The 21,135-nt window shown below is 37.4% G+C and overlaps 1 protein-coding gene across 1 annotated transcript in view; it reads left to right on the forward strand.

Annotated features, from left to right (window-relative positions):
- Positions 1–4,044: 4,044 nt before the first annotated feature.
- The window catches only part of LOC128258940 (dendritic arbor reduction protein 1), a 32,890-nt gene continuing 15,799 nt past the window's right edge, over positions 4,045–21,135 (forward strand). The window contains exon 1 of the mRNA XM_052990981.1: positions 4,045–4,917. Coding sequence (XP_052846941.1) covers positions 4,855–4,917 — 63 coding nt within the window. The 5' untranslated portion in view covers positions 4,045–4,854. The remainder of the gene's footprint in view (positions 4,918–21,135) is intronic.

A 21,135-nucleotide genomic window follows, 5' to 3' on the forward strand; every position in this document is an offset into this window, starting at 1 on the left:
TATATTTTTCTCGGTGTGCCATAGATCGTTAGATGCTTAGATCATGACTCTTTCTTTCTTTCTGCGTTTGCGCACGCGCTAAATGTCAAAAAAGTGCCCATGAAGCTCGGGAAGAACCAGCCGCCTGCTGTTCCCCCAGCCACGCCCCCTCCACCCCTCGCCCACAACACTGAAAGCGACACGCCCTCAGGCGGGCCGCCCACTTGGAACATGTCGAATCATTCATTCAACGAAACTAAACGAAAATGTGGGCTGCGAGGTGTTGAAAAGCGAAAAGCGAAAACCGAAGTACAAAACACAAAATGAAAAATCCAAAAGGCATTTTGTGTGCATTTGTAATTTTGTGGAGCTGCACAGCACCCTGTGCTGTCATTATTTTCTGTAACATTTAGCGAAATCATTAATAATTGTTGCCGCCGTTGCAGCGACACAGATACGCACTTAAAAATTGTCAGACGACTGCGACTTTGTGGTGTTAACTTGATTAGCATTCGCATAAATTTCGCAGTTGCATCTTGCATCTCGGCCGAATTTGCATAGAATGCACATTTCGGGTTAACTAACATAAGCGTATTTCTCCAATCTGGCCATAGAATTAGATGGAATTCGAGGTGGTGGCCCTGCCCCAATTTTCCCCTCTGAGATTTCAATTACCCACTCGCATTATGCAAACAAATAAATTCGAGCGATAAGGTTAAGCCGAAGAAATTATGGAAAATATTTCCCAGAAAATACCGCAGACAAAACAAATTGCCGCGTAATCTCTGGGTTTCTCTCCGTCTCTCGAAGCGGAGAAAAATAAGAACTCCAGGTTGACAATAAATATAAATCGGAATCATTTGGGAACTTGTCCTTCTTTATCGGCAAGTGCCGCCAAGTGGAATCAATCAAGCGGAGAACCATTTCCTTGGAGACTTGTTCTGTTTCACTCGCCTTATTCGTTTTATTCGTTTTATTCCGATTCCGAAGCGTGACAATATTTTGGCCACAATTCAAACGAACTGATCTCGAGGGTCTTCGCTGGGTAATTAATCATGTCGAGAGTTGGCCGATAAGTTCTGCTCGCTCGAGTGCAGTGAATTTTCGGGGCGAGAATCCTCGAACAGGTAGTTCACTTCGCCTTCGACATCGATCTTTGTGTGAGGTCAGAGATGAAACAGTGGCACCAATAAATAGCAGAGATATCGCTGAAGGGAAAATCAATATTGGCTGCTTCCAATTCGAATATTTATGGTGAATAATTCAGATATCGACAGGCATTACAGGTTTTCAGGGATGGAATTTGGTGAAAAATTAAATTGAAATGGAATGAAAATAGGAATGAGTGATAGTAATCTTTATGAAAAGTAAAGATTTCTGATGAATATCTCTTAAGGGAAGTAATTGGCTTAACTGGAAGTTGGAAATTTCTGATGAATATATTTAAGAGAAGTAAGTGCTTAAATGGTAGTTCATGATTTCTGATGATGAAGAACAAACACAATCGAAGAAGTATGTGGTTTAATTAAAGTTTAAAGATTTTCTTTGATTAAGAACAAACAAAATAACATCCACATTTAAATAAAATACAATGTAATTTGTAAGCAAAATGAATACGCAAATGTTCTAATAAGTTCTTGTAATTTGTAATTTAACCCAAAGAATGTAATCAATATTCCCTGAAATATATACAAACATACTTGTCTTATAAAAAATTGTACTAAACAATATATATTATAAGGCTTGGTTTGACCTACTGATGTTCTGACGAAGCTAAGCTTTTTATTTTTATGATTTATGTTACATGATTTAGAGTTTATATAATACACATATTTCTAAAGTATCATTCGCTTAAACCTAGTCAATCAATTCTATCCGATTTGCATAATTGTAAATATTTTAAATAATTATAAACACACCATAAATATTCAGAAACCCTGTAGCCATAATAATGATGTTTATAGCATATCCCCAACCGCTGCGTTCTAGGCCAAAAGCGTTACAAATTGGCTGGCATTTGTCAAGCGGTGAACGGAGTCAAGTACGGACTTGCAAATGTGTCTTTGTGTCTTTGGCATATCTCACGGATGCCAAACGTAAGACAGGCAGCTCGGGAGCAAACAAAAGCGCCAAGACAAACAGATCCGAATGTGTGTATCTGCAAGTGTATCTGAGCTTGTATCTGGAGACGTCTGCGGCGGCATTAATGGCAAATTTGCACGAAGTCAATAGCGAGAACGGGGGGAATAGTCAATTATCAATAGCTCGGAGTATAGACGATTGTATCTGCAAGTGTGCTAGTGTGTATATACATTTGTATCTCATTGGTATGTTGATGTTTTTGTGTTTTTCCACCTGCGTGTGGTGTTGTTTTCTGTTTTCTTTACTTACTGCCACCGTGGGTACGCAAAAGTATCTCGCTTTCTCTTTCCAACCGAATCACTTGCCTCGCTCGCGTTTTGTATCTTGTATCTGGTATCTCTCGCTCTCTGTCGGCCGCCGATTGGCTGGCTTTTGAGTCTGCGCCGCTTTCCAGAGAGGCCACACCTCTAAAACGAAAACCCCCTCGAAAAACCACGTTTGCGTGATATTCCAGATACTTTGCCGTCTTCCATTTTTCCCCCGCGAAAAACATAAACTTGTGGCTCCCTCATGGCTCAAAAAAAAAGAAGAAGGAAAGAAAGGAAATAAAATTTAGGGGGATGAGTCAAAATGAAAATGGCTTTTATGTGTGGCGTGCGTTGGGGTAATTTAATGATTCAGGGAATTACTATACACAGTCAGTCCTTCTCCTTCGCTTCTTTTTATTCCACCAGGAATATGTAGATACAGATACCTTTTAATTGTCGCTTTATTGATTTCCCGCAAAAGAAAGCACATAAGCTGACTTAATTTATGCTTTAATTCTATTTAATTATGCTTTTCTTACCATCTAAAACTGCGTGGGGTCTATGCTAGATTCGCGTGTTATTTGGGCAGCTTTTATTTTGGCTAAGAGCTATCTAAAATGTGTCAAACTTAATGAACGGTGTAGTTAAACGGTTTTAATGGGGGAGGATTTTTTTGGGGATTATGTTTAATATGTCCTGCGATTTGTTGCTCTTTTAAAAGCCATGCTTTTTTACTTTGGGTCTTAAGGGTTTAGCAGGCTTTCAAGTTTATATCTTTTAAATACGTAACTTTAAAGTCCTTTAATTGTATTTTATAGCAATAAAATTAAAAAGTTCTTCACTAAAAACAATTTTCTTTACCTTAACATTTAAAGTTTTTAAAATAATATCCCTTGCCATCTTTAAACTGTTACAAAAAAAGTAATATAGCAATAAAGTTCAATAGTTCTTAAAATATGTACAGGACATATTTTCAATTCTTACAAAGAAGGCAAGAATTTCAAAATAATAATAATAATTTACAATGGCATTATTCCTTTTTGTTATTTGTTTTCTTTTGTTTTTAATCTATTACCCATAACCAAGAATGGGAAACAGTAATTCCTTTCCCTTTTTTAATTTTTTTAATAAGGTAATAGTATAAAGTTTTATACATTTCGTTAACTTATTTCTCTTTTAACAAATTTAATTTGTGTAGGTATTAAAGATAATTGTTATTACTATGTTAAATTTGTTGCTTAACCCTGTCCTTTTACATTTTGCTTTAATTTGTTTTTAATTTGTTACCCATAACCACCTCTACTGCAGTTCAAATCTAAAATGGCGAATCCCAGCCGGCGGTTCATTCAATTAAAATCGATCGCAGCTCTTATACGCTCCGTACACCTCCAATTAGATCAGCTGGCTGGTAGGCCAAGTATAAGAGCTCGTGATCACCTGGGTTTTAATCAGAGAGAGAGATAGAGTGAGAGAGCTAACCAAAGGAGAGAGCGGAATCCAGGTGAGCAGAACACCTGGTGAGACCAGAGTGTATCTTTCGGATACGAAAAAGGTGACTGTGAGAGCGGCGGCGTCGGCGGGCAGTGGAGGGTTAAGCGGTGGCGCGGCGGGGGTTAAGCGGCAGCTAGCTGACTGGCTTTCCGACTTCTCGACTTTCGAGGCTCGTCTGCGAGAAGCAAGCCAATCGTCCAATCAGTACGAACTCGGTTCCCGCCAGCGCAGTAACAACTTCGCCGACGAGCGCGTGAAACACACTTCATTTTTCCCCCTTGGGCTAAGCAAAAAGTTAACAAAAATCACAAATCACAAGTGCCTTAACATATAATCTATAGAATATTACTTCCCATTAAGTATCCGCTTTCGACAGGAACAAAAAAAGATACAAAATACAAAGCATACAAAATAAAAACCCAAGCTCAACGAATGCGGAAGTGAGCGAAAGCCGGCGGCTTTTTTTAATAATTATTTGCAATTAACGCAAAGGATAAAATATATGAAGTATTGTGCAAACAACAAAGGGAAACAAAGGGAAAAGAGAAAAGAGAAAAGAGTGAGAGAAAGTGATCGAGTGCCTTCATTTGCATATCCTTGCAAATTGAAATCGAGAATTAATTAAATAACAAAAAAGTAATTGAATAATAAGAAAACGTGCCGCAATGTCTGTTGTTCGCAGTGCCATGTCAAGCAGAAGTATTCAATAATCATAATCCCGAAGCTCGAAAACCGAAATCTGAAACAGAATTCGAGAATTGATTAATCATTTTGTGCCTTGAACTGATCGTGACTCGTGAGTCAGAGCAGCGCCATTTAATTGTCCGCAAATATAAAAAAGTACGGATACGAGCACAGTTGCAAATTGTCGGGTTAAATATTGGTAGAATATCGGTGGAATCGGTGGCATCGCTTGCATACCCCTCCCCTCTCCAGGCATTTACCCCTGGCCACCAAAACTCGAGTTGAGCTTCATGCGAAAAACGCCGCTTAAATGCATACGGATATCATAATTGGTGATCAATTTGCCGCCAACAATAACTACTGGGTGATGCAGGTATGTATCTAAGGAAAAATTGAATAAGCTACAAGATCAAATAAATGAAAAATCAATAGCTAGAAACTTACAATTATGCAGAAAGAAAACTTTACTTAAAACTCATTAACATTGAACAAGCACATAAACAATATGAACTTCTTAAATATTTGATTAAATTTGTAAGCCACATCAGGTCAATCAAGTTTGAAAAACATAAGTTTAAAAAATAAACAAATCGAGTAGATCCTGATTAGCCGATGCGTTTAACAATATACTTTACAATATTAATCACACAAAAGGAATAAATAAATCACCGACTTTTAAAAATCCCCAAATGATAGCCAATTAAATTGTAATCACTTGTTACTTGTCAAACCAAATTCAAACGAAATCATCGTAAACCATTAAGAGCCATAATTATAACAAAATGTGCTAATTAAGCCGCTTTTATTGCAAATTAATTTTAGCCAAATTTGACAAACAATAAGCCAGCGCTTAACAAGTAAAAACAAAAAAAAAGGGAAATAAATCAGAAGAAAAACACCTTAAGCCCAACAACTTCCGCTTATCAAAATGCAAATCTTGAACAGACCAGATTTTTGAACGAGTATAAATAAAACGCACGCGGCACTCGCAAATTACAATTTGACAATAAATGCGAAAACAAATTAGCTCGATTATCGATTGAGATGAGGAGTTGAGCTGCGGAATTCGAGTGTGTGTGCTTTCGCAGAGATTAACACCTTGGATTTCCTCAGGTGTTCCTTGGTTTCCCTTTTTTTGTTTGCCAAATGCGACAATCGATTTGTAAATCTTGTTATCACCTGCAGGAACCGAGAGTTCCTCTTTAAGCCGTTTTCAAACACATAAACAGTCGAGGAGTCGGGCGGCCAGCTCTTTTGAACTTCACACTTATCCACACTTTTCACGCGTTCCTCGGGGAAACTGTTCCAAGTCGATCCTCTCCCATCCTCCTCCTTTCAATATCCATGTTTGCAGCCTGTTTTTCTTCGGTTTGTTTGCCTCAATTGTTTGACTCGCGCTTACTTGCGAAGCTCTGCGTAAATATTTGCCCACAACACTTTGCCAATGTGCCAAGTGTCCCCTCAAACTCAAAACCAGCTGACTGACGAGTGCGTTTCATCAGGGATGTATATATATATACAGCTATAGCCGATCACCGCCTGTGTGGCATTGATGGATATTATTGGCTACTTTGGGGGTAAAAATACAGAATGACAGCCTACGTATGAGTAATATTATGTTCTAGGGAATAACATTGTTTATCCTGTTTATTAATACCCCGCTGCATGTCAACAAGTGTTTTAGTGTAGTGGAACTGATCAAAGGAAAGGGAGTGTTCTTGGATAGTTTAACCTTGAAAGAGGGAGTTCCCAGGTTTTTTGAAAAGAAGGGGTTATTTATTTAAGTTAGAATTAGTTAGTCAAATTTAAAGAATGGTAAATATTAAATTCAAATGTTTATAATATTTTTAATGAAAAGTTGTACTAGTGCTAATTGAATAAAAAATCCGTTTCTTCATGTTTTAATTGGCCAATTAAATAACAAAAATCCTTTACTATATGTTCATGCACTATAATATTATTTATTTAAATTTATTGCTAACAAAGTGGTCCTATTACCAATTTTGTAATTATTCTTGAGTGCCCTACGTCAATTTTTCGTATCATTTTGTCACCTCAGCTTAATATTTACAACCAGAAGTCTACCAGTCTTACGCCCATTGATAAGTTAATAAGTTCCGCCGTGAAGTCTAGCCTTACTCAACAAAACTTCGGGCTAAGTGCCCCTAGCTGGCACTCTTCAGAACACTTCCTTTTACCGACAGATAAGAAGCGAACTCAGGAACATCAGGGAAATACATATATACGATACATAATACATATATGCATGGTGAAGAAATTCGAGCCGAGACATTGGCGATTCCGGGGAAAAAGAGTCGTAAAAGAGCTGGGTGTTCGACAAGTGTTCAAGTTGTTGCTTGTTCCGCCTGTCACCATCAATGGCTGCACTAATTAGGCATGTGTTGACAAATATTTACAGACAGTCGCAAAAGTACAAAGCGTTGTTGGCACTCTCTATAGGCACCCTTTACCCCCCGAAAATCCCCCACAGATAGTGACGAATTTTTAGATGAGGGGGCGGACTTCTTCCGTTTTCCACTGATTTAGCAGATATGGCGAGATATGGCAAGGTATTTCCCACGATTCACGGCGATTATGACGAAAAACTTTCGTATTTTATGGCTCAGAACGAAATTAGTTTACATTCGCGCTTACGGGGAATTACCGAGTATACCAGGGGTCTCGGAATCGGATACATTCAGTGAATAATGGAACTAATCAAGCACGTAGCCCCGACTTTTGCAGCTCTGATTAATGGCCCTGAACCATTGTGCTTCAATCGTAAATAATTAAATATAGATAAAAATCAGATAGGGGGAATTTAAGAGGGGGGACTACTGTCAGCAAGAGGCCAAGTTTTATGCAAATTATATTAGTCTTGCAGTCTCTAGACTCTGGTGATTTGTCAATAAAATACTACATATTTTCAAATGTACGAAAATAAACGTTTATGGGTTTATGGCCTATCTGAACCAATAGAAAATATTTGCATTTGCGAATCGGAGAGTCAGACAAAGGCGGCCGCCTTCAAAGTGAATCGGCGGAATCGGTGCTGAAAATTTAACAAGAATTACAGCCCGCTGTCTGCTCATCTGAGCCATAAAAAATCGTGGCAAATTAGATAGAAATAGGCCAAATAATGGCGCCGATAAGATAATGGATGTCCCTATATAGGAGACTTTCCATTTCGAAATGAGTTCAAGATTGAAGCGAACCCCCGAACAAAACACCGATTGCCAATTACACACCGCCTAAACAATGGCAGTTAGATAATAACTGGAGTAAGCCATGAAAACAGTTGGCCAAAATCTCATTAAGGCCCAGTGGGAGATCGCCCATCGGTCGATGGATCGATCAATCGATCGATTCCTATGCAAATCCCGCCAGTAATTTCGGTTTCCTCCATCACAATGCCAAGTTTTTAGTTTCTAGTCTTTGCCTTATTTCGCTTTTGCCTTTTGCCAATTCATGCAAATGAAAATGAAAACTGGCACACACAAAAACTTGCGCCAAAAATGGCACAGAAAAAATATCATTTATTTGCAGCCAGTTTTGATTGATTCGCCGCCTCACCAAGTTGGAGGTCAATCGGGCCACGAGAATCAATCACTCACAATCCACTGAATGCACACAGAACTTTGCGGAATTGTTGTGGTCTTAAAGATAGTCACAGATTGGTAATACAATGATTATATTACTTGTTATGGCCTTAAATATAGTCAATTAGGAATGAAAATATCATAAGATTACAATTGTTATACAAATTTGTATTTAATTTAAAATAAAATAGAATATTTTTCCTATTATATTCATTAAAAATAATTATAGTCTTGGCTTAAACAAAACAAAAGATAAAAGAATACAGCAGTTCTGCTCATAATTTTTATTTTATAATATTTGTATGTCTTGATTAAAAAGCCTTTAAAAAAGTCATAAACGAACCCTCATTTTCGTTGAGAATCAATACTTAAAGATGCCATGTCTGACACAGTAAAGAAGACTATCCATCAATCTTGGTTAGATATTTTTTAAAAGCTTTTCAATAGAATCCTGGCTAATGATTTATCCCAATTCAAACCTTTCTGCCCTCTTTTTTTCAAACCAATTTTATGGCACGTGAGTGAACATTTGTTGTCGAAAGCAAACCCTTTTGGCCGACTAATTTCAACATTTCATCGAGTCAGCAAAAAGTATCACCTCAAATTTTTGATAGATTGCCGGCCTAAAGCCAAGAGTAAAAAAACATGTTTGAGTTCGCCGAATTATTGCGGAAACTAGTTTGCCCAAAAATAAAAAAAGGCTTTTTATGCTCACAGAGGTGCTAAAACCCCCACAACATTGAAAGCGCAATTCGTTTCGAGTTTGATGGGATCAAAAGCTCAGCGGATGACAGCGAATGGAATGAAATAAATTTTATTTAAAGCTTTGCGTTGCCGCATTAAGATCAATTATTTGATTATGAAACAAAATCTGCGTGAAATCTTCAAATAGTTGACCCAAGCCGATGTCAAATGACGTCGCTGTAAATTTCAATTTTAAGTCTCGAAATCGTCTCAACAACAAGGTGAGAAATGACAAAAAAAACACATTTGATCGGGGTGCGATGATAAAGCCATCATCGGATGGTCTCGATCTCCATGGGTCGTAAAGTCGCAACAAAGGTTCAACAACAAACCACACCGACTTAAAATCGAATTGCAAATTTAAATTGAAATCGAAATCGCATTTCGTAAGGAATACTTTATCTATTATATATTATCCGTCGACCGTTGGGAGATATCCGCAGCGGAACATGCGCCAAAAATCACTTCAATTCACATTATTTGCTTACTTAACTTTTATCACCCGGCCGAGATTTCTGTGACCGATCGATAGATCGCTAATTTCCAAAGTACAAAATTGGCTAACTGAAAAATAAATTGAATAGTAAGAATAAATATCTGACTATTAAAATAAAAACGTTATCGTTGCATGATTTTGTATTAAAATATTTCATATAATGTCAAAATCATTATCTTAAAATTAGTTTCTATTTCATTTAAATTCATTTTATTGTATTAAAATATGGTTTACAATATTTTAAATTTTCAGATATTAAAATCAATTGCTAAAACAGTCAATTACAGAGTTTTAAAACGTTTGAACAATTTTATATTTAAAATAACTAAAATCCGTAATAGATAAAAATTAAAGCGTTTTATTTATTTTTGAAAGTGTATAAGTCGAAAAGAAGAGGGGCAGTCCATCATTGAGATCTACGCGTACTCTGGGCAATTGACCCACTAATTCGGCCTGTCAATAAACGCCTTTTGGCCATTGAACTCATTAAACTCCCCCTCGAATTTCCTGAAAAACACAAATTAATTGCCCGCAAATCCTGTGTGCTCGACCGATCAGCATTTATTCAACAGTTTTCATTTCAAATTTTTATTGATTCCATACAATCCACGACAACATGTTGCGCATGCCAGTTTTGTATGGGTTTAGTTATAGTTAGCCAAGAGCCCCTCGATATGGCTGACTAATTTTGCAGCTCTGATCGGAAATTGGTTTTGTAGGCCCTGGGTTTCAGGGCACTTCCTGTGTAGCATAGCACTCTATTCATAGCTTCACTGGCCACCCCAATATCCCCGAATATTATGATTGCCTAGCGTGAAATTGTGAGAATATTTACCGAACGGCGCGTCATCTCGACATCAATTAATGTTTTATTATGCATTTCTGTTTGTCCTGCTAGGGATATTCAATATCCCGGTGATATGCAATAGCTGTGCGAATGGTTTTATGCAAATGAGTGTGCGGGGGTGGAAAATGCTGCATATGCCAAGGGCTAACTATGAATTATAAAGGAACTCCGGGGAAGCGCTATAATGTGATGGAAAATATTTTTGGGAAAACACCATTTGGGAATAGTAAACGGAAGATAGAAATTGGAATATTACACCTTTCTATTGTGGAGAAAATCTCTTGTTAAGAAATACTTTAATAGTAATATAAATACTAAACATTAATATTTTTCCATCTTTTAATTTAATAAAAGCGAAACAAAAATATTTAATTTTAACAACTATATTTTATAGTATTTCAATGGAACATATTTTTATAAGGTAGAACTACCAAAAGTTAGTTCGTTTTCAATAAATAAATACATTTTAAATAAAGACAATCCAGTAAAAATCCCTGAGTCTGCTCGAAACAGTATTTTCGCGTAAACAAACTCAAATCTAAGTCAATTAAATCCGCTTACAAAACGCGGTCGCTAGAACCCACTAAACCAAATCGCTTTCAATAGCAAAATGGCGCGCTAGACGGGAACAGTAAATAGCGACAACAATAACCATATCAATATCAGTCAGTTTCGAGTGACTTGTCATTAGAATAAATAAACGTATATATAGGCAAAGGCAAATAAGAGCCAATAATGAAAATAGATACACACACAACAATCGATAGATAGATTATAGTCAACAACATCAGTCAGCCAGGCAGATATAGTATGTAAAGTAAAATAAACTGAAGAAATAAAATAGTTAAGAGCCGGGGAAAAAAAAAACTGTCGCAAATTGCGGTCATTCGTCATGCGCACATGAGCAGAACGACGGCAGCAGCAGCAACAACACAGCAGCAACAACAAGGCAGCAACTATATAGCAAAACGCTTGGCAAATGGCGTCGTTGCAGAGGAGGGGTGGCCGGGTTTTGAGGGGGGGCTTTTAACCGCCCAAAGTGGGGTGGGGCTAGAGCGGGCCAAATGGCTGGTGGGAGAGAGACAGAGAACTACGAGCGATGGACTTCAGCAACGTTTTGCGGCTTTTGTTTCTATTCATCCTCTGTCTCATCAAAAAAAAAATTAAAAACATTCAGTTGTTGTTTTATTTTTCACTATTTAACACGCATAAGTATGAGCATGCTTAAATTTAATGCGAGTAAGGGTGTAGCGACAATATTTTATTAGAGGGTGAAATTATCAGTAAACCTGCTACATATACATAAACATAAAATATGTAATTTAAAGAGTATAATTGCAAGCCTTTTTTTTTTCTTCTTTTCTGAAACGCAAACTAATTTTAAAAAATCATAAAAAAAAATTTTTTTGTTACTACCTACTCTCTTACGAAATGGAAAAAAATTTATCAAGTTTATTTATATAACTTAAAGTACAAAGTTTACATTTTATCATACCAAAGGGCATTAGGAATTGAATTTAATTTGTAACATATAATAATATTACATCACAAAATATTAAAATATTAATTAAAATATTAACCCCCCTTCTCAGCACCTCTGACCTTACTCTCCCAACTTTTGCTGCTGTTTTTCTCTCCACTGAGTTTTTTGTGTTTTGTTTCAAGCTATGAAATGTGTTTTGATTTGCTGCGCTTGCGAAGCTTTAGCTATTTCTCTGCCGCCTTTTGGTTGGTGTTAAGCGTTCATGAAGGGGAAGGGGAGGGGATGTTTGAAAGGGGGGTGGGTGGCACTCAGTGGTAGGGAAAGGGGCTGGGGGCTGGCTCAACATGGCGACTCGACGATGACTTTTGCTGCTTAATGGTGCTTAACAGCCGTCGAGCGGAGCGGACTGAAAAGCTAAACAACTGAGCGAATGCGTGACACTGCGCATGTACCGCTCAACGGGAAGTATATCAATATAGTATATACATCAATATGTATGTCGCTATCTGAGTGTGTTCACTGTACATAGGAAGACAATTGAGCTAGAAAACCGTTAGAACGAGAACGAAACATGTCGATTCGCCATTTTAGTTAGGCAACAGTAACAATATGAAAAAAATATATATTAATATAATATATTGAGGACTTAGGAAAGTTTTTGTACAAAAAGAGTATAACTTTTAATTAAGCCAATTTTTGATTGCGCTTATAATTCTTTAAATGTATCATTTATTCTTAAATGATATATAAGATAAAGTCATATATGAGATGCAGCCAATTCAGGAAAGATTGGTGTCATAAGTTAACAATAATATATATTTTTAGATTTTTTAAAAAACAGTAAGTAATTGTTTTAAAAAAGAGAATTTATGTCAAGCAAGTTTTGATTGTTTAGTTTGCCATAAATTAGAACAAATAAAAAAGTTTAATTAATGCGTTTAGTTAACTTTGTAAATGTCAGTTTTTTCAGTTACAAAAAAATTTTTTTCCATTTTTACCATAATAGTTTATAATAGTATAATAGCAAATATAGATTTTTCATGCGCTGACCAATTGTTTCATAGACCTCAACTCCACAACTATTCCCATATCAATTTTATTCAGCAATTTGTCGACCATTAGTCTCTCTCCACAAAAAAAAACCTCTGACAAAAACTTCAATACACAACTCCAGCGGAGTATCTTTTCCCACCTTTCCCTCCCAGACGAAAATATCGATCCATTGTTTGGTCTCCGACCGTTGTTATGATGGCTATTAACGCTATTATTATGAAAATTTTCAGCATCATTGATTTTTGTTACCGATTTTCTAATTTAACCAAATTATTGTTTATTCCCTCGTCGTCTGCCCGTCGTCGTTGATTTATTTCATTTTGCCTCTTGGACTTTTATCTATTTTGGAAGTTTTGTTTCAACTCTTTGTCCAAGTCTCACCCACCTGTCCACCTCTTTTGCCCCTTTTGCCCTGGAACTTCTTTTGCCGGCCATGTCCATTTGGGATTCGAGTTTTATGTTAACTGGTTGCGTAAATATCGCTTGGCCTCAATGAAATGCCCCACACACTCACACTCACAGCCCGATAAACAGACTCATAGATACCAAGACTTTTTCCTCAATGAAATGCCGAAAATTAGCATAATCTGCGCCTGCCTTTCTCGTTGGGCTTACACTGAGCTACAAAACAATCATTTCAGTTTAAATTTTCACACATTTATACAATGTTTCAAATATTTGAACGAGCTAAATAAAAGTAGTTAAATTGTAAAACTCCAAATATAAGCAAATAGCTTTTAAACTTTGTAATAAAATAGAGCATCGTAAGCAGTCTTTTTAAAACTTTTTGAATTAGACTTTTTCCGTAGTTCAGTGTTCCCAAAAAGGCGGCACACGCAGAGGGAAAATAAAAGCGAAACCTGTTCGCGTTTTAAACAAAAATCTTGTCGAACACGATGTTCCCCGCGAGTAAAGTGAATACGAAAGATTGGATGCTGCGGTTATTTGTTTGTTGGTGTCAAAGCTGTCACATATTTTATGTCCAAGAGGTCACAGTGCCCCAAACGCATCCATGTTCCCCCTGTTTGTTTCCCCCCAAAAACTTACTACTACTACAAAATGAACAAAAAACAAAAAAAGCGACACCACATGCATTTTAATTTCCCAGTTGTGGGTAATTGCTTGGCCCGTCCCCTTGGGCCATCATGCCGCATTTGTCTCAGGCGAGAGAGCTATGATTTCTTACCAACAACCGATTCTGCGAGTCGTGATTGCATTTGGCAGTTGCCGGGGTTTTGCGGGTATATAAGGAAAATGTACATATAATGTCCAGACCTAGACATATGTTAACTTATAATTTATGCCCCTGTATTCTGTACAATTTTTGTTTATTAATTGTGCAAGCCGATCGTCAAAATATTTTGTGCCCCCTGGCTGTCCATACTTTAGTTTATTTGTTTTTAACAAACACCACACTCTCCTCGCGCCCGTCAATTTATTTAATTACATAGAACGCGGATTGCCCAAGGTTGCCGATAATTTATATGTCACAGTGAAATTAAATGCATTTAACACGAGAATTAAGCAAATAAGCAGCAGCGGCACACTCGAATAATTGGGAAGCGAATTTCTTGTTTGTTTATATTCCTCCGTTGCTTAATTAAACTCATTTGGGTGGATCGTTAAAATAAATCAAATTGAGTTGGCGGGATGCTGTAAGGGGTAATAAGTGAAATTAGCTAAATGAGCCATAAACAAAGCTCAGTGAGTACCGATTGTGAATTATAAATCTCTACCGAAAATGAAAGTAAATTCCGGGAGATGAGAAGGGGAGATTAAAGGTTAATCAACATAAAGGTTGAATTAGCTATTAAAAAAAATAGATTTTTAATTGAATTGGCATTTAAAAAATGTTTTAAAACAAGTAACAAGTAACTTATTAATAGACTATTTAAATTGATTAGCTAAAAAATCGTAACTTTATTTATTTAACAAAGTAATTTACACGAATTTTATAGTACTATATATATTGTAAAAACTCTTATTCAATTAGAATTGACATTTTAAAGTCAAGTAACTTATAAATAGATTATCTAAATTGATCATCCTAGCTTTTTTTATATCACAAAGTTACTATTTTTAATAGTACTACAAAAATTTTAGAGATACTTAAAAAAAACATGTGGTTTTACTACTCCTCGATAACATTTTCCCACTCCTCAAAGCTTGTCATATTTCCACTCAATCGCAGTCAACCACTAAACGCTCTATCTCGCCTAATTAAATGTCGCAAAATAAATGCTTAATTGGACAGATAGACTGCTGAATGAGCAACAGATATAGCCGATTTTTTTCTGGATGGGGTAACAACCAGCCGATCCAAACAGAAGTCGAGAAATGTTTTAGGAAAAAAACTGTGATGTCTGCTGGCATTTTAACTTGCCACACAATCTGCATATGCGACTGCCAATTCGGCACAAAATGCGGCTGATATTTGAACGGCAGTCGTACGAAATAGATATGTGCCAAAAGATTTTGACAGGCCAACTATCAATTCATATATCGTTAATGTGGCAAACTTCTCCCTGCTGCAAAAGGCTAATTGAAATGTCGATAAGGCAAATGTTTTGACAACTTGACAGCTGCCTAAAATTCAAATGCGGCAAAAAGCTACAAAAACCCAACTGGAAATGTCACTTCGAAGAAGTTACTGCCTGGCCCACATTGCGTATACGCGGCGTTGACTCATTGTCTTCTAAGCACTCGCATATATGCCGCAATTCGACCCAGTTTCCTTAGTTTTCGGTACAATAAGAACCCGTGACTCATGGCAAAACTCCAGTTTTGGATGTCCCAGCTGCCTTTGGGCCCAATGCTTTGAAGCATTTGCGAAATTTATGCGCACAATATGCGAAATTTATTGTAATGACAATCGCTTAGTGCATAATTCGCCGCCCGCCCCCTTTTGCCAGTACTTTTATTTTTTTTTTTTTTTTGCTTTTTTTTGAGCAGGAAGCGGGCAATCATTGTGGCTTGTTTTGTTGTTTGTCGTTCGGCTTTTGGGTTTAATGATTTTTTTTGGATGCAGCTGCTCCAATTGACGCCCACCTGCAAAAATATAAGTGGAGAGGGGCCACATCTGACGTCAAAGTGGGCTGAGATGTGCATAAATCAAAGTGAGAATTAAGTGTCCAAGGCAGTAACATTACGAATAAAAATCCTTTCTGGTTTCACTTTACGTACATTGTTTATATAAAATTGTAAGTGTCCTGAATATTTAAAAAAAATTAAAGCTAAAGTTTTATGATTAGAGTACATTAATCGGAAACAGAAGTAAACGTTATTTTCAAATAAAATTGAAATATAGTTAATTTTTAATTATTTAAATATAAATATAAGTTAAAAAGTTGGTTTTTTGGCTTTTTACATCAAAAACCCTATGTTGATCTTTTCTTCACATTACAAAATTAGTTTTCCTGTTTTTGTTATTCCATTATTTATTTACAAAAGCCAAAATCAACCTCCTGAGCTGAAATCCTTCATTACGCAGGTGTCAGCCTCGGTTTTTCAGTCTCAGCCTCTCATTTTCATTGAACAATGTGCATCATTAACGCAAAATGCCTGTGCTGCTGCTGCTGCCTTTTTGAAACTGCCTTTTTGCAACTCGTTAACAAAAGCGCAAATATTTTAAGATTAAATTTTGTTTTGTTTCCTTTTTTACGGTTTTGTTATTTTTACAAATATTCCGCGCGAGTCTTAATGAAGTGCGATTCAGATTCGCTGAATCGTCGGGCGGGTGTAGGAGATCGGCAAATGTGTATTAAGTTTATTTTTGTGGTCGCGCCAAATGAGGAAGTTGAAATGTTTCGGCAAGTGAAATACCTCCAGAAAAGCCCCGCGAAATCCCCTTCGCAAATCATCTGGGACTCACGTGTGCGACTGACTTTTGTGGGCTGGTCTTTTGACCATTTTTGGGCACTCTTTTTTTCTTGGGTTTTGGTTTTTTGGGTCTTGCATTGATTAACGCATTTCTTTGGCTGTCCGGCATTGTGTGTGTGTGTGTGTTTGTTGTGGTTTCCATTGTCGTGGCTTCTGTTTTTCTGTATTTCAGTGTTTCTGTTTCTCTGGTGGAGCTGCCGTTTTGGCAAGTGATTTATGCCGCCGTTGGGGAACTGAACTGTGCAACTGACACATTGCGGAGACACATTTGTAGCTAATAAGTTTAGTGGCATAATGAATGGCATTTGAAAAGGTCCATTGAATGGCCAATTGAGAATATATCCCATACTATATAAATGGCTGGGGGATTGCAACATGGGGCAGCATTTCAAATGAATCACGCCAATAAAATCTGGGTCAGCAGAAGCAGAGCTTGGCGTTACTTTTGAGGAAGAGTGAAAATTGGGAAATTTAAGTGGTCTACAGAAAGTGTCGATCACTAATAAAACGTTTGATTTCCTATAACAAAAAAAATTTATTTGATAGCCAGCTGTTCCAGAAATGCTAGCTAAAAACGTAAAGTCGATGTAAAAGTCAGACTTCTTGTCCTAACTTTTGGTTTCCTTTAAAATTGTATTTGGCTTTTCACGACACTGGACAATTACTTAAGCAATAAAAACTCAAGCTTAAACATGATCATTTCTGCTTTTTAATAATCCACGTTATTGTTAAATTCATATTAAGACCATAAAACGAATTAGGCAATCAAAAGTTTATTTTTCTGTGGCTTTAATTACCAAGTGATTCCCTTTATTACTCCTAATTAAAAAGGCAATAACAGAACCAATAAGCTAAACCGCCACTTTATTGCACATTTATGTATAAAGCTTACTTATAAATGATTTTATTCTTAATGGTAATTATTTTAAGATTTTTATCTCCTATTGATTTGTTAAGAAGCTTTCTGTTGGTGCCAAAAACTGTCTAAAAAAACTATTTATTAACGCAGACAAACATGGCTTAAATGGCTGGCAGTGTTTTTTCCCCTACTTGATTACTTGTAATTTTTATCATTTTTTCACCTTCGTTTCGTACTAAGCACTTAAAAAGCGAAAAAAATACACAATGTCCGGCATTGCGAGTTAATTTTTTAAAGACGCGCACGCGTCGTCGACAACAGCACACGCCAATGCCAAAGGCAGCACCAGCACACCTTCGCCAAAGGTGTTAAAATGCCGGCTCTAAAGGGCAGAATATGCCCGCTGAAAGGACAAGGGGTGCCAGGGGTTAAGGTGGTTAATGGTTAATAACCCGAACGCTAATGAAACAGACACTGACGGTGACGGCGTATGACGTCAAAGTTGAAGAGCAGCAAAGGGCGGCAATGCCGCAAACGAACTCTCCAGAGGGTTAAGGTCTCATCAGCGTATCCTTAGAACAGAAAAAACTGGACAAAAAAAACGATATGGGGGCGAGCTGAGCTAAATTTATGATGATGATCTCCCATTTTGATCGCAGCTGATGAATGAGCCGCAGTTATTTGCAGCTGCCCCTATTAAAGATGACCAGCAACATTTGATTTTTTTAATGGACTTTTGAGAAATCGAAAATGGAGAGGCCTTTTCTTTTAACACCTTTTCGAGAGATTTGTGCCGTACTGTGTTGTTTGCCCCGCCACTTAGCGCCTCTTTTACGATTAGAAAAAAGCCGGAGAAAATAAGGTGGAGGGACAGGGCAGACCTCATTTAATTATGTAAACGACACGAGCGCGCCTCGAGTAGAAGATACGAGACCCATTTATGTCAAATTGACACCTTGTGTGTTCCTCCACAGCAGTTTCAACAGGCCACTTTTACACACACAGAAAAATGATAATAACAAATCAGGAAAAAATTGTAACGTCAAATTTAAATTTCTTCCAAAACTGACAAAGTAACTACTTGACCAATGTATATTATATTTATATAATTTAATTAACCAATCAGAAAATAACCAAAAACAATCAAAATTGACCAAATTCTATGCTTCTTATATTTTATAGCGAAAATATATAGTTACTATTATTGTTGTTACCATTTAAATAAGCTTAATATATTAATAAAAATGATAAGTTTACTCAAAAAGCAAATCAATAATATTTCACCGTTTTCCGCAGTGTACAGAAACTCTCTTCAGTTTCCGAAATTCCGCTTCATCTCCCTCCGTCCCCAGCCCTTTCGTTTTCCCCAACCTAATACACTTTAAATATTTATGAGCCCGTCTTGCGCTCTTTTACCTAATTGATGAGTTCGCCTCAGATAAAGGTGTTAAAGCTGGCTGCTTCGCTCGATGGACTGAACACTGATTTTCCCTATATGCCCGAAGATTTCTGTTTCTGTTTGCTTTCGCAGGTGCCAAAGCAAAGCAAAGCAAAGCGAAGGAGACGCATCCAGCTGTGCCGACAAATTGTGGCTGGCGACAAGCAAATAAACAGAATCAAAACCCGCAGAGTTTCCCCCAGTTTCCCCTGCTCGCGTGTAAATGATTCTCGCCGGGGAATGTCCATGTAAAGAGTTCCCAGCTAAGAGTTTTTAAAGAGGCGGTGTGCCACGGGTAACACATACAGTACAGCAACATATGGTAGCAGGTAGCGCTTGGCTTGTCAATACCTACACGCCTGCCTGCGGACTGAAAGGCAATGTGGCATGCCACGAGCAGGCAGCCTAGACTGCTGAAATGACCTACACTCAACACAATTTAGAAGTCCGTACTTTTAAAATATTCTAAATTAAGAAAAAACTGAGGACGTAAACTATTTCAAAAGTCGTAAATAAATGCTCTTATTAAAACTGAGACAATAATAATAATAAGAATGGTGCAACGAGCAAATTTATAGGACATTATCCCAAGCACTCTTGAAGATATTTTCCTGACTTATTTAACCCTTTTGATTTTTCGTAGTGTAAGTCCTCCATGAAAATTAACTTAAATTTGTGGGTCCACATCCCACAGGCAATATCCCATTCAGCATTCGATGCAAATCCATCGGGCAGCCAACGAAAAAAGCCTCCTCTAAGCAAATGCAAAGTGGCTGCCTTGTAATCTCCCCGCGCGACCCACAAATGGACACAAAATTCAATTCCCAGAAATTGACTGCAAGTCGCAGGCCTCAAGTCCCCTGGTGACATTTAAGTTGGGCAAAAAAATAGAGGAGGAAAAAAGGGGAAAAATCCAGGGAGTTGGCCATTTCGCAACCAAAACGAACGAACGAAACGAAACGATGCAAAACGCATGTCGAGCATGGGCTGCACTTGTCGTTTGGCCTCCGTGGAAAAGATCCAAGGCGATCCAACTACTGTTCCAAATTTGATTTGCCATGCTGATTTGGCCGGCGGAAAATGCGGAAAAACATTGCTGGCATACTTTTCCCCTCTTACTCTCTTTGCTCTTTTCAGTTGACCAAGATTTATGTGCGGTTGGTCCAATAAAATAATTGCCAGCGATTTTTTATGCAAATCGCTTGTCGCTTCTCGGTATGAGTCATGGCCAAAACAAAATCGCCTATAAATGCATATATACTATATGTGCTGAAACTATTTTTACGATCTTCTGGATTTGAGTTGGGTTTTATGTTTAAGCGTTTAGTTTTAATGGCTAGGGGTTTGGGCTTTGGGCTTTGAAGAGGGTCAAACCCTGAGGACTTGACATTGGTCTCGACGCGACACCAAAAACGAAAGACTCAGGCAACGAACTTGCTCTTGTCCCCGCTGTACAAAACGAAAGACTCAGGCAGCGAACATGTTCTGGTGTCAAGTCTATTCGCTTCCTGCCTTAATGGAAACTTTCACTAGCGCGCGATAATAAACATTAGCCGTCGTTACATTAAACAAAATCTCAGGAAATATATTTTTTTATATACATATCTCTTTTTTCCCGTTTTTTTTTGCACTCAATTGTAGTTTGGCCCTGGGGCGCTATTGGCAATTGGTTTGCCGAACAATACGCCATCGATTATTTAACGATTATTATGTGGGGCTATAGCATTTCTACATTTGCTTTCTTCTTGCCTTTCTTTCTGTCTATTTTGTCTTAGCCCAGCAATTACTTTTGGCTTCTGCTTATCCGCCACAAATATCTAACTTGGCTCTAAGCAGCCTTTTGTTGGCCTTATCACAAAAAAGCCAGGCATTCATTGTTTCTTTATTTTTTTTGGCCATGGGTGTGTGTGGGAGGAATTACTTGAGCCATTGATGAACTGATATTCGGCACGTGCTGTTAATGAAGTCGATATTGCTCGACTTTAGAAAGCACATCTCGTGTAAAGACTATCATATTTTGGATGTTTTTTCGGGAATTACAGCACCAATTAGATTGCTATCCGTGGATAGCCTTTGTGTGGGCCTCGACTTGACTTTTTATAACCCCATTCTGGTCGAATGGCATTTAGGCATTTAATTTATCGCTTCCCGCAGTTCAAATGCCTTTGTTATTGATATGATTTGGACCCATTT

Source organism: Drosophila gunungcola (assembly GCF_025200985.1).
Source record: "Drosophila gunungcola strain Sukarami chromosome 3L unlocalized genomic scaffold, Dgunungcola_SK_2 000005F, whole genome shotgun sequence".
In the NCBI taxonomy this organism is placed as follows: Eukaryota; Metazoa; Arthropoda; class Insecta; order Diptera; family Drosophilidae; genus Drosophila; species Drosophila gunungcola.